The 17,069-nt window shown below is 36.4% G+C and overlaps 1 protein-coding gene across 1 annotated transcript; it reads left to right on the top strand.

Annotated features, from left to right (window-relative positions):
- Positions 1-3,652: 3,652 nt before the first annotated feature.
- LOC121391624 (AMME syndrome candidate gene 1 protein homolog) lies at positions 3,653-14,396 on the top strand. Its single transcript, XM_041523210.1, has 5 exons — positions 3,653-3,878; positions 9,536-9,646; positions 10,009-10,123; positions 12,697-12,787; positions 13,110-14,396. Exons 1-5 carry the CDS (start codon positions 3,667-3,669, stop codon positions 13,277-13,279), a joined length of 699 nt encoding a protein of 232 aa, XP_041379144.1. The 5' UTR covers positions 3,653-3,666; the 3' UTR covers positions 13,280-14,396.
- The last annotated feature ends 2,673 nt before the right edge of the window (positions 14,397-17,069 follow it).

Here is a 17,069-nt window from a genome sequence, read left to right as displayed (position 1 = left end):
TCAACTTCCCACGGTTGACCTACTTAACAAGGAGACTAAAGGTTAAATGTGTTTTATTCAACGATACCCCATAGACAAAATTGATTTGTTAATTACCGGCTATTGGATACAAACGATTTTGAAGAAAACCTTTTGCATTGTTTTACCATTAATAGCAAGATATATTTTATATTCACTTTCCAACAAGTCGTGGGGCACTGATTGGGACAGGAAAAGCTCAATCAGAAAATGTGTCCATCTACAGGCCGTCCCATCCTTCTACAAAAAAAATTTTGTTAATAATTTCAATTTCGTTTGACGTGAGAAGAAAAGATAAAGTGTTTTAGAACTAAAAAAAAAAATAATAAAAAAAAAAAAAACCCCCCCCCCCCCAAAACAAAAACCCAAACAAAAAAACAAAACAAAAACAAAAAAACACCTATTCTTGTGTGCAAGTTACTAAACAATTGGCTCAGAAATAACTTGTACATATGTACAGACTAGAGTACATTTTAATTACGGTTGATAGTGTCCTTTTTAAATGTTGCATACCCTCTCTTAATAAGGGAGGCATCCTTTTTAAAAGGGACATACCCTAGTTTCATCCCGTGAAAATCAACACTAAGTTTAGTTAATCTACAAACCTGTAACACATTTGGATAAAGTTACAATTGAGTGAAACATGAGCCTGTGACTTTGAAATGGCGAAATACCTTCTAAAAATAGACTAAAGCTCGACTCCATAACTGTTACTTCTCAGATGCATGTGTGTTTTAAGAAAAATGAGAAATGCATTTTGTGATATAAAAAACACCAGGATTACCAAAAACACTTCGAGTGTACGGAAATTGATAATCTAAACCATAAAATCTAAGTAAAGTATGATTGCAGTTATCAAAAACGGCTATAATAGTTTAAAAATATGCTTTAGTGTTTAAAAACTAGGGTATGTCCCTCTAAAACAAGTCTGAATCCAGAAGCGGATCCAGGAAATATTTTGCGGGGTGGGGACTAACGGGAAAAGGACATATGGGCCAGCTCGTCAAGAGGGCATCTCAGTGGAATGGAATGGAAAATGGTTTAACGTACACATTCAGAGCAAGCTGTTGTAGCGCACGTCTGTCCTGGGCACAAGTACTGGCCTCAGCCGGTTTCTCCGTCCAGGACAGGAAAGGGTTGGGGTGGGTGAAGGAGGGACCACTTGCACTGGCAGGTGCAAGAGAGCACCAGCAGTCCAACCGTATGGGCTACTTGAATATTTATAGGGGTGGCGGATCACCTACTGGAACATATGGACAAACTCGTCAGAAGGGCATCTCAATGAAAAAAAGAGAAAAAAAGAGAGGAAAAGATGGGCTACTTGAATATTTATAGAGGGGACGGATCACCTACTGGGACATACGGAGCAACTCGTCAAAAGGGCATCTCAGTGTGTGTGTGGGGGGGGGGGGGGGATAAAAGGGGGAAAAAAAGAGGTACTTGAATATTTATATGGGTGACGGATCACCTATACTGGGATCTAGTCCCTCTCTTAGATACGCCAGCTTTTCTGGCAACTTGGAATTGACTTGATTGTTTAATGTCAAAATATGTGTAAAAACTAGCTTATCATGAACATGTTAGCTTCATCGAATAATCTTCCATGTGTTCACGGAGGTTAACCTTTATCAAACGTATAGAGTTTTGTTTGCATATTTTCAACGACGCATAAAATTGTAATTATTTACCATAGAGCTCTGACATTTCGTATGTAGACTAAATCAACAATGATCAATACAAATGCATGGGCAGATCCAAAATTATGTACAACTGCAGGGGCGGATTCATTATTTATTTTTTTAATGGAGGATCACAAAATTTTAAAAAGGGCAATTTGAGTTTGTTGAAGGCGAATGAGCCGAGTGAGATCTGTAGAGGGTTGTTGTTGTTTTCGTTTTTTGTGTTTTGTTGTGTGTTGTTTTGTTGTTGTTTGGGGGGGGGGGGGGGGGGCGAGCGAAATTTATCGGGAGAGAGGATGTCGGATCATCCTTCCGCTGAAAATATATTGAAAAAGGAGAAAATTTGCTTCAGCAGGGGGATTCGAGCCTAGACTCCCTTCTATACAGGGTAATCAATCCAATATTTGATTTGGTTAAAAAAAAAAAAACATTCCGGGCTGGACGTAGCTTAGTAGTGCAGCATTCGCCTGATGCGCGATCGATCTAGGATCGATTCCCGTCGGTGGGCCCATTTCTTGTCCCAGCCAGTGCTCCACAACTGGTGTAACAAAGGCCGTCTGTGGGATGGTACATATAAAAGATTCATTGCTTATAATCGAAAAGAGTAGCTCATGAAGTGGCAACAGCGGATTTCCTCTCTCAATATATGTGTGGTCCTTAACCATATGTCCGACGTCATATAACCGTCGTTAAATAAAATATTTTCTTCTATAATTGTTCATTAGCGAGCACAGTAATAAAGCGTTCGCCTGATGCGCTGTTGGTATGTCTGTATTAGGATAGATCCCCGTCGGTGGACCCATTGAAAGTTTGTTTCATCACTAGGGCACATTAATTTATTAATCATCGGCTATTGCATGATGTCAAAGATAATACATCTGGTAATTCTGACATGTAGTCTTCAGAGGAAACTCGCTACATTTTTTTCAAACTCAATCAGAGAATTGGTCCACTCAGGAGGTTCGATCCTATGATCCAGTAATCACCATAGGTGAGCGCTCTACCAACTAAGCCAGATCTCGCCTACGGTTTGTTTTGTTTAATGACACCACTAACGCACATTGATTTATTAAGATTCATCGGTTAAATTGGATGTCAAACATTTTGGTAATTCTGACATATAGTCTTAGAGAGAAAACCCGCTAAAAAAAATTTACATTAGTACCAAGGGATATTTTACAAGCACTGTCTGACAGACAGGAGAGCACATACCACGACCTTTGATATACCAGTTGTGGAGCAGTGACTGGAACGAGAAATAGCCCAATGGGCCCAACCGCCGGGGATCGATCCAAGACCGACCATGCATCAAGCGAGCGCTTTACCACTGGGCTACACCCCATCCCCGGTGATCATATTGAGAAATTATATTTCTAGTGATCACAAATAGGGTCATGTTTCACATGGTATATTACACATGTATACACGTATATACGCGCGCATACGCGCGCATACGCGCGCACGGTACACACATATACACAATAAGTCACACACAATTAAACACCTCAACACAAAAGTCTATAATTTAAACATAATTTTTTATGACAAAAAAGTATACTTCCCTATATTGTGTGACACCCAATAGCCGATGTGTATTTTTGTGCTGGGGGTGTCATTAAACATTCATTCATTCATTCATTCATTCCCCATATTGTGGGAGGTAATGAGCACCAAAACCTCTAGCTGTAAGTTTAACCCACCCCAAGTCAACTTTAAAATTAAACCAAAATTATTCATTGTAACTACTGAATAAACACTTTTAAATTTAGCCTAAAATAGTTTTTAATTGTCTGTAATAATATTTTTAATACGATTATGACAAAATTTCAAAACATTTGATGAAAGTAATGGACTGTGTACGAAGTATAAACGATCATGTGAAACCAGTCTATTTCGTTTCCAGAAACCGGTTCTGTTTGTTGATGAACATTTTAGTCTTGCATGCGTAACCAGTCTAAGGCAGGCGAAGATGGCGGCGAGTTGTTGTGGTGTTAAAAGGCAGAAACTAAACAACTCAATGCCTGCGGTTTGCTGCAACGGGTCGAGTGTCCATTCCAACTATCACAAGAATGGATACACTGTCGCTGTTGCCGATATGTGCTTTTTTTGTTTTGACGTTCTTCACAGCCACTTGTATAGTTACGAACAACCCAAGTCCCCTATTTTTACTAACGAATCATTGTGAGTATGGTCCACCGTATCTTCAATATTTTGCTCATTGTTGTCAAGAGTATTGTTCGGGAAATACACAAACTTACAAGGTTGACGCAGTTATTAAAGTTCATCACATGCGCACTCACAGTATTTATATTTATGTTATAATATTTCGTGTTTTGTGAGTTGCACTTCATTATTCTGCATGCCAATTGGATGAGTCTATTATTTGTGTCAGGGATGACAGCACAGTATATGATTAAATACAAATCTGAATTTTTTATAATACTGCTTACATCCTCATTATAAGATTTCCCACCTTATTAAATATTGATTACTGATGTTTAGATTATTGTAGACTATTATTATTAATAAACATCAATAGACAATTTCAGCCAATTTAGGCGTGGTAGTGTGAAGGGAACAAAAATGTCAATATTGATGCATGTTACAATGATGTTCTCGGATTTCCACCAGCGTTTTCTATGATCAAATCCATATTATTATGGAAACTGGTCACTCCTTTAGTCATATAATTCTGCTATTTTGCTGAGGTTAACTTAATTATTCCATCCCCCATCTTTTTGGTATAACAAACAGGTTTCTTTATTCTGTAAGTTGGTAGTTAAATATAGTTGTGAGGTCATTTGTTGCTAGCCCTACTCAGCTATGAATGACCTACATGTATGAGTTTGTCTGTTTTAGGATATTCACCTGTTGACCTTTTGGACACCACAGGGTTTAACCGGTGGTCACTGCTGTGTTCCTTTGTTAGCTACATATATATACTACTCCATGTTGTTTGTTTTTGTTCCGTTATCACAGACTATGGTTACATTTCAAGTAAACATATATGTGATACACATATAATATTAAACAAAAGGGATAAGGAATAAAATTGTAAATTCACACCTATAATACTGCTGTGAGTGTGTGTATATATATACTGGTCAGTTTATCATTGTGGGGGGGGGGGGTACTTTTATTTTTATAAATATTTCTTAAAACTACATTTACTACATTACTAAAATGTTCTAGAGCAATACAATTTTATTTATTTTAGCAGTTGTGCAAAACTTATTTTTTTTAATGTATTATCTTAAATTTAATGAAACAATATATATATGTAACGCTGATTCATAGTCACTTTATATACCTTAGGTCATTTTTATTTACTAGCCCAACATTGAATATCACTAACCATGGGTGTGGGACTACCATAATCTAGAAGCCCTGATATAGACAGTGAATCGACCATATAATAATTAAAAATATATATATATATATATTTTTACTTTATTTTGACAGTTATTTCCATTTTACCTGACCAGAGCCTTATTTAGTATTTACTACCAACTGCCAACTTATAGGGTTGTTGGTTGTCACTTAAGTCAATCATATAGCAATGCCCAGGGACCAATTTCACAAAACAATGTAAGCCTAGTTTTGCATGTAACCATACATTTACGACTAAACCACATTTCTTATTACTGTTAAAATACAATAGATACAGTTAGAAGTAGACATACTTAGTATTTCATTTTCTTTTGTCCGTAAAATTGTCTATCTTGAAGTAATTTTCTGTGTGAAATAAATGACTTGGTTTATCAAATCAAAACAAAATCTAGAAAAAAGCCAGTTGCAGGTGGTTGTTTGCATCTTATAGATTTAATGTTATTTTGTCAAATACACATTACAATTTTTACCGGCCTCGGTGGCGTCGTGGTAGGCCATCGGTCTACAGGCTGGTAGGTACTGGGTTCGAATCCCAGTCGAGGCATGGGATTTTTAATCCAGATACCGACTCCAAACCCTGAGTGAGTGCTCCGCAAGGCTCATGGGGTAGGTGTAAACCACTTAACCGACCAGTGATCCATAACTGGTTCAACAAAGGCCATGGTTTGTGCTATCCTGCCCGTGGGAAGCGCAAATAAAAGATCCCTTGCTCCTAATCAGAAGAGTAGCTCATGTAGTGGCGACAGCGGGTTTCCTCTCAAAATCTATGTGGTCCTTAACCATATGTCTGACGCCATATAATCGTAAATAAAATGTGTTGAGTGCGTCGTTAAATAAAACATTTCTTTCTTTCTTTCATTACAATTTTTGTTATGGTACAATATGACTTTCAGTTATGGCATGAAATGATCACGGTATGAGATTACTAGGCTACAAAATGACTTTTTGCAATGGTACGAGATAACCAGGGTACAAAATGACCAAATTAGGTATACAATGACTGCGGTATGAAATGACCATAGTGTGAAGTGACTAGCAACCATAAAGCCTAGCATGGCCTGTTAAAAAGTTCCTACTGTATACAAGAAGTTTGTTTTGTTTAACAACACCACTAGAGCACATTTGTTTATTACTGGGTAATCATCTGCTATTGGATGTCAAACATTTGGTAATTTTGACATATATAGTCAGGGCCAGCTCTGGGTAATCAGAAAATTTTGCCAAATCATCTTTAAAATGCAAAATCTATAGCTATTTTTCAACAAAATATTAAGTATTATACACATTTCCCCCCCCCCCCCCCCCCGCATGTGTTCTTAAAATGTGCAGTTGGCGAATTTGGCGAGTACCAGAGCTAGCCCTGATAGTTTTAGAGAGGAAACCTGAGCTATATTTGTCCATTAGTAGCAAGGGATCTTTTATATGCACCATCTCACAAACAAGATAGCACATACCATGACCTTTGATATACCAGTCATGGTGTACAGATTGGAACAAGAAATAACCCAATGGGCCTACCCAGGGCTAATTCTGGCACTCGCCAAATTCATCAATTGCGAATTTTGAAAGTAGTTGGCGAAGTTTATTTTAATTTGGGCGAACTAATTTCATATAAAAATTAAAAGATTTTAGAAGTAAATTTCTGCAATTTTTGAAGTTTAATACACAATTTGGCGAAACATTTCACTCACCCAGAGCTAGCCCTGCCACCGACGGGGATCAATCCCAAACCGACTGTGCATCGGGCGGATTCTTTACCACAGGGCTGTGTCCAGCTACCCCCTTTAAATAAAGAAAATGAAATAACCATGTTGTGAACAGGTTGGAGAACAGCTGCGAAACCTTGATAGCTTTGAAAATAACCCCCAAAATTTAAAGGATGCCCATGGTCCTAAAATAAGGGGGTGACATTTAGCTCACTTGTGAGGCTCAGTTAGTCACCCGTAATGGACTAAGGTTTTTCTCCCATTCCGACCAGTGCCCCACCAACTGGTACATCAAAGGTTGTGGTTTTACCATAGTTTGACGTCCAATAGCTGTTGTATTTTTCGTGCTGGGGTGTCATTAAACGTCTGTTCTATTCAAAGGCTGTGGTATGTACAGTCCTATCTATGGGAAAGTGCATATATAACGTATCCCTTGCTGCTTCATCAGTAGGAGTATTTTATTTGGTGGCAGTGTGTTTAAAAGGTGTTTATGTTAAATAAATCTTCTATTGCATTTCCTGGCCAGGGCAAGATGTAGACCAGTGGTAAAGTGTATGCTTGATGTGCAGTTAGAATTGATCCCCATTGGTGGGCCAGTTTGGCTATTTCTCTTTCTAACCAGTGCACCATGACTGGTATACCAAAGGCTGTGGTAATTAATAGAAGGATTTTGTGCTTGTTTAAATCCAAAATTTTGTGTCAGACGGTACCATTTTTTTAATGGGGGTTATATCTGTGAAAATGTCCTTCACACGTGAATTTGAAAGGAGAGTCTGGCAACCTTGAGCCATATCACTATTGTTTTACACTGTGCCGCCCCTGACAAGCATAAGATTAGGTGATGGAATCCCAAAATATCTATATTTAACAGGGCTTCTAGATTATGGTAGCCCCACTCCCATGGCTAGTGATATTCAATGTTGGGCTAGTAAATAACTACTATCGAAATGCCCGATGGCTAGTGATAAAAAAAGTTGCATTTAAGTCTTATTTTGTAAATATGAATATCCAAATCGAAGGGTTTTTAAACTCTATCTCCCTCTTTAGGTGACATATATCTGATTATTATTAGTAGTAAAATTGTATGGGCTAGTGAATTTTTAATCATGGCTGGTAAATTTTTAAAATCAATGATTCCCATGGCTAGTGGATTTTTATAAAAAATTCTAGAAGCCCTGTATTTAATAATTTTTAGCATAAATGAAATTCCTAAATTTAATGCTTCGTTAATGATATTCCCAACGAAAAACAGGTACCCAAACATGCGTTCCGTTGAAATTTCATGTGTCATATTCAGACGTTTTTTTGAGAATGCTATCGTGCCACACATATTTACTCGTTTTCAGACAATATTGTTGTTATTTTGTGGTGAACACCAATAAACACACACAAACTATTAATACAGGGCTAGCTCTGCGTTAGCAGAAAATTTCGCCAAATTATCTGTGAAAATTGAAAAAAACAGTTATTTTGTATCAAAATATCAATTATTACATATTTTTTTCCCGCCAAATTAAAATAAAATTCGCCAATTGTTTTTGAAATTTGCGAATTTGGCGAGTGCCAGAGCTAGCCCTGTAATGCGAACACTCCAGGTGATAACTCTGGTAATAAGAATCGCCATCTATTAAGTATTTACATCCTCAGGAGGGATAGGGGTTTGGGCATTATGTACAAAGAGAATACTGCGGGAGCAGGGGGGTGGGTCGCTTATAGACAATATCTGCTAAGCTCTTAATTGTATCCAGTGTACTTTTCAGTGTGAAAGAAGGATGTACACCCACAGAGTCTTGTGGTGTTAATAAACATGCAAAAGATGTACATGGGGGGGGTGGGGGGTGGAGAAGCAGCAATATTTCACTAAAACTTCTGTTCTGTTCACAGGTCACCGTCAGTTATGCAAAATCCATTATTCATTCTGAAAGTCACTTTAAAAAAAATTTAATATGCATTTTGAATTTCATGTGAATCGACTTCCAGTTACCTAGGGGCTGGGTGTAGATCAATGGTACAGAGCTTGCTTGCTGTGTGGTCGGTCTGGGATCGATCCCTATCAGTGGGCCCACAGGGCTATTTCTCATTCCAGCCTGTGCACGACTGGTATATCAAATGTCATGGTATGTGCTATCCTGTCTGTGGGATGGTGCATATAAAAGATCCATTGCTGCTAATCGAAAAGAGTAGCCCATGAAGTGGCAACAGTGGGTTTTCTCTCAATATCTGTGTGGGCCGTAACCATATGTCCGATGCCATATAACTGTAAAAAAAAATGTGTTGAGTGCGTCATTAAATAAAACATTTCCTTTCCTTTCTGATTACCTAAGATCTTGAAATATTGTCCCCTGAGAAATTCACAGATTTTGTGCCCGGGTTTCTGGATTATGGTAGCCCCACTCCCATGGCTAGTGATATTCAATGTTGGGCTAGTAAGTAACTAACTACCATTGCCATGCCCGACGGCTAGTGATTTGTTTTTGGGTCAAATGTTGCAGTTAAGTCTATTTAAGCCCTGTGTGCATCCATATTTTATGAATGGCTCCTTACTAGCTAAAACCTAAAAAAAAACTTAGTATATTTTGATATAACTGTTGTTTAGCTTAGTTTAGTAACTGGTTTAACATGTCCATATACCACTAGGGTTTCGAACACGCCTATCCCGAGTCTGGCCTCCGATAGGATCGGGGGTCTGACTCGGGACAGGGATAGTATAACTGTTGTAACACAATCATGCTTTTCTTTCAGTCCTTTGTTTGTGACATGGAAAATCGGCCGGGACCGTCGTTTGAGAGGCTGCATTGGAACTTTCTCTGCAACCAGCCTACACGGAGGCCTTCGGGAGTATGCAGTGACCAGGTGAAGATTCCATCTCTTCAGTTTGTTTTTTAACAAAATAACAGGATTGATGCATTTTGTTTCCCAGTACTGTCAAGGAAAATTGGTAAACTTTATGAATTTTGTTTTCCAGTGCTGTCAAGGAAATTAGTAAAAATTATTAGTTTAGTTTTTGTAATGATGACCAGGAAATTATTTAAATTGTATTTAGTTTTCAAATGCTGTCAATTAAAATTAGTAAAATTGACAAACACATTTTCAAGTACTGTAAATTTAGTTTTTCCAGTGCTGTCAAGGAAAGGAAAAATGAGTAAACTTAAAAAAAAATGTTTTCCAGTGCTATCAAGGAAAAATGATTAAACTTCATGAATTTTGTTTTCCAGTGCTGTCAAAGACAGTCGGTTCAGTCCGATTTTAAAGGAAGAGTTCCACAAACTGCACTGCTCCGTCTCCATCTTAACCCATTTCGAAGAAGCAGGTGACTGCATGGACTGGGAGGTACTCATTTAAATCATAAACTTGTTAATTACCTGCACCCATGACAGGTATTCCGACACCATATAACTATAAATAAAATGTGTTGAGTGTGTCGTTAAATAAAACATTTCCATGACAGGTGTGTACTACAACAGCTTGCTCTGATTGTGCATGTTAAGCCCTATGACCTGACCTGACATGACCTAATTACAGTTATTAGTTGCACCGAGTAACAGGGCTTGAAATAGGACATAAAATAATGGCCAGCTGTTATTATTATTATTATTATTAAGAGAAATATGGCTTTCTAAGAAAAAATTCTAATTCAACACATTTGTAAGAACGAATCTGATTGGATCGCTGCTAAATATTTCAGGTGGTAAAATCACTGATATACCGGTCACAAATTTTCTGGCAGGTTAAGCGAAGAACAGGGTTGTTTTGTAATGACGTCATAAATACAATTTTTGTAGCGTTCATATTATGTACACAAATAGTTAAATACTGTTTTAGTTTTTATGTCAGAAATGAACATCATATTCTTTATTAGCTGTTATCTAATCATGATAGCAGATTAAATATGTCAAATTACACATCTGTGTTCGAGCCACTAACTGTCCGACCACCCATCGTCTGTTAATGGGCTGCCTAATGACATCACCAGCTGGTGACGTTTATAGGCTTATTCTTACTACAAATGTGACAATTTCCTATTTAAAATCAACCAGCAAACAGTTTTATTAGAATAGGGATAACCCTACTGTGTTTTCCGATTTGCGTATGTATATCGGTGGTTTTACAGTAGCAAATTTACCGTTTTATTGGCTCCACTAACGCGTTGCCAATAAAACTAAAGTAACAGTATGGTTATCCCCTAAATATAGCCTTGCAATAAAACAGCACAGATTGAGGGAAGAATTTTCTTTTTCTTTTTTAAATTAGGCTGGGTTTCTGCCAGAGGGTAAAACAGGTATGGTGCCATATCCAATTTGTTGGGGTTTTTTGTTGGTTTTTAAAGTTAACCTTTTGACAAAATTAATTACTCTTATCATTATTGTATGATTTCCTTAACCCTAACACTAAACTTAACCCATTTTCTTTCTGAGGGAGGCCCCTCATACCTCCTGTTGACTGGTTGCATTTAATTCCATAGTGCCAAACCTAAAAATTTCTTTCTGGCAGAAACACTTGTATGTGCTGTCCTGCCACTGAAAAAGATCTGTACTATAATAGGTAGGAAGTGAGTAATCTACAAGTATGTGGCTGCAGTTGGTTTTCTCTTATACTCCAGACCAAGTGTTGAAAAACTAGTATTCCTTTTATTCCTCTGAGATGGGGGCAGGACGCAGCCCAGTGTTACAGCGCTCGCTCGATGCGTGGCCGGTCTAGGATCGATCCCTGTCAGTGGGCCCATCGGACTATTTCTTGCTCCAGCCAGTGCACCATGACTGGTATATCAATTGTCATGGTTTATGCTATCCTGTGTATGGCATGGTGCATATAAAAGATCCCTTGCCGCTAATCAAAAATAGTAGCGACAGAGGGTTTCCTCTCTCATCTGTGTGGTCCTTAACCATATGTCTGACGCCATATAACCGTAAATAAAATGTGTTGAGTGCATCGTTAAATAAAACATTTCATTCCTTCCTCAGAGATGTTTTGAGAGCATTATGGAATTAAAATATAACAGAATCACAAGCTAAATAGCAGCTGAGTTTTTAAAAAGTATGACGACCGGCCTCAGTGGCGTCGTGATTAAGCCATCCGTTTATAGGCTGGTAGGTACTGGGTTCGGATCCCAGTTGAGGCATGGGATTTTTAATCCAGATACCGACTCCAAACCCTGAGTGAGTGCTCCGCAAGGCTCGATGGGTAAACCACTTGCACAGACCAGTGATCCATAACTGGTGCAACAAATGCCATGGTTTGTGCTATCCTGCCTGTGGGAAGTGCAAATAAAAGATCCCTTGCTGCTAATCAGAAAGAGTAGCCCATGTAGTGGTGACAGCAGGTTTCCTCTCAAAATCTGTGTGGTCCTTAACCATATGTCTGATGCCATATAACCGTAAATAAAATGTGTTGAGTGTGTCGTTAAATAAAACATTTCTTTCTTTCTTTAAAAGTATGTTTTTTAGATGATTTAGCCTGTTGGGTCTTACAATGGATTGCTTTTTGGGTTCATTTCTAAAACCTCAGGCATTTCACAAGCTGTAATTTTGAGCCCTGCAGTAGCAACAAATATTAAATCCTTGTTTAATTAAAGTAGTAGTAGTATTCTTAGTTCTATAACAATAAAACTAGTTTAAATTTAAAAGAATTAAAGTTTTTGATAGCATTAGATAAGATTTAAATTTTAGTTTGCAGTTGAAGAGAAATTATTTAATGTTTTAAGAATTTATTACAATCAGGATTTGCTCTTGGTTGCAACATAACATTAACAAATTTCAAATTAAATTAGTTTTAAGAATTTTTTTAAAACTCATTATCTGCACTTGATAGTGATGAAATATATTTAAGTGGAAGGACGACAATTTAGGTTTTAACCTGTTATAGTTATTCTTAGAATGCTCAACTTGACATGTCTTTCACTTCAGGTGGGCATTCATGGCATTAGGATAGAGTTTGTGAATGAAAAAGGTCACAAAAAAACTGCCACATATCTCCCAGAAGTGGCAGTAGAACAAGGTAAGCTAAGTGCTCTCAAGACAAAGAAGGAATTTAATAACAAACTCATCACTGGTTTGGACATTTGGATTTCTTATTGTAGTTGATTCTGTACCTAGAAGTTTTTTAAACAAAATCTACAATTATTTTAATTAATAACATTGTAAAATTATATGATTTCCAGTTTTTAAAAAAAAACAGGCAATTAAATGGACATGGGGGGGGGGGGGGAATCCGAAATTTGTGGACTGTTTCTGAAAAGGTTTTTTGGCACATTTAGAACAATTTAGGTTTTTTTTCTTCTATTTATGGCTTATTAAAAACTGTAAAATTTTCTTTTCAGGTTGGGATCGTATTCAAACGATAGACTCACTTCTGCACAAAGGAGGTTTTAAGGGACCCATAACTCACGAAGTGAGAAAAAGTATACGACTAACACGATATCGTAGTGAAAAAATTACTGTTAGTTATCATGATTACCAGGCAGAGAAACTGAGCAAGCAGCGTGCATGATGACAAGTGTACAGTCCAACATGGCAGCCAATCATCTTTGTTGATTTGTCACAGGCAGAGGTCAGTCCATCTCACTGGCAGGGGGTGTCAGGTTGTCCTGAACCATACACTCGGTCACGTGAGATGGGCCACACTCTATTTTATATATTGCAGGGATTTACATCATCAAACCATTTGTGCCCAATTTTTTCATTCTTATTATTGCTGTCATTTCTTTATGTTTTTTGCACATTTTTTTTTTTAGATTGCCTCTCTAAAAACAAAACGGCTTAACTCACAACTCAGTTTTATGTTTTGTGGGTAAATGGACTGTCCTGAGTTTGCATCCATTGTAACACGTTATTGACTAACAGCGTTTTCTAACAACTAAGATTACGTATTAAATACATTAAATGTCAGTGTGTGTATATTCAAAGTCTGTCTTGTCGTCGTAATGTTTGTAGTGGCCCAAAACTACATTTTACCATCAAATAATTTTGTACATACAAATGTGGAGAAGTAAAATGAGGTAATACAGACATTGGGACAATAAGAAAGACATTTGATATACAAAAACTGATATTCTAACCAATAATCTGTATTCAAGATGAATGTATATTTGTTACAAATGATTTATTATTTGGAAATATGTTACAATGGTTGTAAACTCAGGATCGTCCCTTTAAGCTAGTAACACACATCTCTGTAAATGGTCCATTTATCGAACTGTATCCAGCAATGTTTAACAGAGATTGGCCCACATGCCGACTAGGTTTTGTTTTGTTTCATATGAGTTTGGACACTGTTAAAAATGCTTCACGGACCTTTAAAAGTGTCCTATAAATGAACCATTATACAGAGCGATATGTGTTTAGTGTTAGCCCTGTTTATAATTCTGTTCCAACTATGACAAATACAAATAAAACTTTCTAAGCAGCATTTAAGGTACAATGTATCCCATAATTTTTGTCAAACTAGGCCACCTTTACGTATTTGACTATTTTTATATTTCAGACATTTGAGTTACGTATTTAAGTTGTGGTTTGGTTTGGGGTTGTTTTTGGAGGGTTTTTTTGTTTTGTTTTATTTTTGTTCTTGGTTTGTTTGTTTTTTGTTTTTCTTTGTAGCGCATAGTTTAGAAAAATTAAATTTTTAACTAAATCTGAAAAATGTTTTACAACTTTAATGCTAAACATATATGTAAAAAATAAAATAAAACTGGGTCATTGTGACATATGTGTATCATAGTTTGTTAATTTTAAGTTTATTTATTGTTGACGAGAGACCAATGTGCACAAGTGTTTGAATCCTTTTGTTTTTCATTTTTTGGGGGGTTAGTATTATATACCGCTAGAATGAAAGGGTTACCTCAGGTTGGGGATCTTTTACTCTTTAGGCACATGTGACGGCTTCAGAATATATTTATGGGATGGATAAATTATATGAAATTACATTTTAGGGATACAAGAAGGGTACTGAATATTGATGGAGAAGAGAGGCATTTGTGAATTTTGGGGGTCTTTTCGCTTTTTAGGGATAAAATATGGAGTTACATTGAAATTAAGGACCTTTTGCATTGTAGGAATATGTTTTTAGTGACATGGATGGGGATGAATATAGATGGAAGGGGAGGGGTTATGTGGGGTTAGGGATCATGTATTGGGAGGCATGGATGGGGGTTGAATATAGATGGAACGGGAGAGTTGTGTTGTCTTAAAGATCATGTATTTTGAGTGGGAGGAGGGGAATGGATGGGGAATGGATATAGACATAATGGAGGATAGACTACACAAGATTAGAATCATCACGTTTTAGTGATATGTTGGATTTACAGCCGAGTTTCACAGCATTTATTTGTTAGAGACGTGAACTCAAGAGACTTCAGGGGTGTGTAGTTTGTGAGGAGTATACCATGGATTGTGTGTTAGATGTACGTGGATTGAAGGGAACATTTAGGATTTAGAGACATGAACTTGAGATATTTTAGGTGTCATGGTTTGTGAGGAGCATACCATGGATTGTGTGTTAGATGTACATGGATTGAAGAGGTCATTTAGGTTTTAAAAACATGGGTTGAGTTAGGATCATTTTCTATTTATACTTTTCTTTATAGCCTCATATAGGCTAGTTTTTTGGGAACAGACTGGGCTTTTGAGTGATTGTTATCTACAAGGATTTTTTTCCGGATAACATAATAATAAGGATGTTAATAACAGTTTTCCTTTTTAAAATAAAAACATCAGGTTTTACGTTTAGTGACATGATTGTTGTGTGTTTGATAAATGTTTCTGTTTTTTCATTTGTTTTGAATTTTTATTGTTGTTCTTTTTTCCGGTTAAGCTCCATTTAAATAGTTTATTAACTTTAATTATTGGAAATACGATTGTTTGTAATGTTAGGTAAACAGTCTGGTGGTCTAGCAGGTAACTATTTAATTGAATACTCTTACCTACTGCTCTCTATGGTTGAAAAATACCATATTTAAAGAGGAACTCCGTGTACATGTACAATGTATTTTGATAAAGACTTGAAAACTGGTTTACAAAAATATATATAATCTGATAACTTCATCTTGTAAATGTTTTGAATAATACATTAAAAATTGTTATATTGTGAGTTTTCTTCCTTTTTTTGACTGGGTGGGGGTTGGGAGAGAAGTAAGCATTTTTCTCATCCACATCAGTTCTACTGTTAATATTTCATTTTTTCAAAGTTAAGAACGGCAAAAAAACTGAAGAAATAATTTTACCCCCAATCCAGTTTGTAGTGACACACCTAAACCTGTTTATAGTTAGTGAACATAGACCAATTATCAGTCTTATATCAAAATACAAGTTGTGACATGTTTGTATTTGTGTGAAATCAAATTTTAAAGTCTACTATATATAAATTAGAATTCAAAATGTGGTACAGGGCTATTCATCAATTACATAATGCTTGTAAACTAAGAGTGAGTATGCATTGTATTGCTTTCCTTCAAAATACTTGTTAAGAAGCATTATAGGGATAAGAGGAAGGTAAAAAATTTGCTGAGTTTGCATTATGTAATTGTTAAATGGTTCCTGTATGAATCCCTAGCAATGATTACTGTTCAAACTGATCTCAAAATACAGTTCACATGTGTCAGCTTGATTTCTTTTCAAATTCAGGTACAAGGTTTTTTTGGTAATAATGTTGGATTCACACAAAAAAGTACCTCTTATTATCAGAGGCAATGTTAAAGAAAATTTCACAAAAAAATACCTTTAATCATCAGAGGCAATATTACAGGAAAGTTAACAAAAAAGTACCTCTTATCATCAGAGGCAATATTAAAGGAAATTTAACAAAAACGTACCTCATTATTATCAGAGGCAATATCACAGGAAATTTCAATAATTCATTTTTGTTTGCAGGCACATAGTTGGGTTCTTTTTAAAACAAACTTTGAAACTAAATTAAATAATAGATCAATCAGAAGATATTTGCAATCCATTTGCTTTTGATTGGTCCATTATTTTGAACGTCATAGTTTCTTGTTGAGACTAGTTTTTTAAAAATGTGACGGTAAACAACTTGTTCACACACATACACACACACACAAACACAAACACATGCATACAACTGGATCTGATATTGGTTGGCAATTTTGTTACATTTGCAATCAAAAATAATTAATTTCATGGGTTTATGCCTGAATTTGAATAGACATCACATCAATGGATAATGATCACCATGTTAAAGTATTTGACTATTTCTGTTTCTGTTGTTGGTGTATATCAGGTCGTGCTGTTCACAAAATCATTCAATGTTAAAGCAGAAGTAAAATTGT

Source organism: Gigantopelta aegis, chromosome 1, assembly GCF_016097555.1.
Source record: "Gigantopelta aegis isolate Gae_Host chromosome 1, Gae_host_genome, whole genome shotgun sequence".
Classification (NCBI taxonomy): domain Eukaryota; kingdom Metazoa; phylum Mollusca; class Gastropoda; order Neomphalida; family Peltospiridae; genus Gigantopelta; species Gigantopelta aegis.
Note: the sequence above shows the minus strand (reverse complement) of the source record. Positions and strands in the feature narration are given on the sequence as shown.

Excerpts from the sequence above, each read along its gene's own strand:
- LOC121391624 (XM_041523210.1), top strand. The coding sequence starts at position 3,667 with ATGGCGGCGAGTTGTTGTGGTGTTAAAAGGCAGAAACTAAACAACTCA. Across the intron at positions 3,879-9,535 it reads ATTTTTACTAACGAATCATT|TCCTTTGTTTGTGACATGGA; the intron begins GTGAGTATGGTC and ends CTTTTCTTTCAG. Across the intron at positions 10,124-12,696 it reads GTGACTGCATGGACTGGGAG|GTGGGCATTCATGGCATTAG; the intron begins GTACTCATTTAA and ends CTTTCACTTCAG.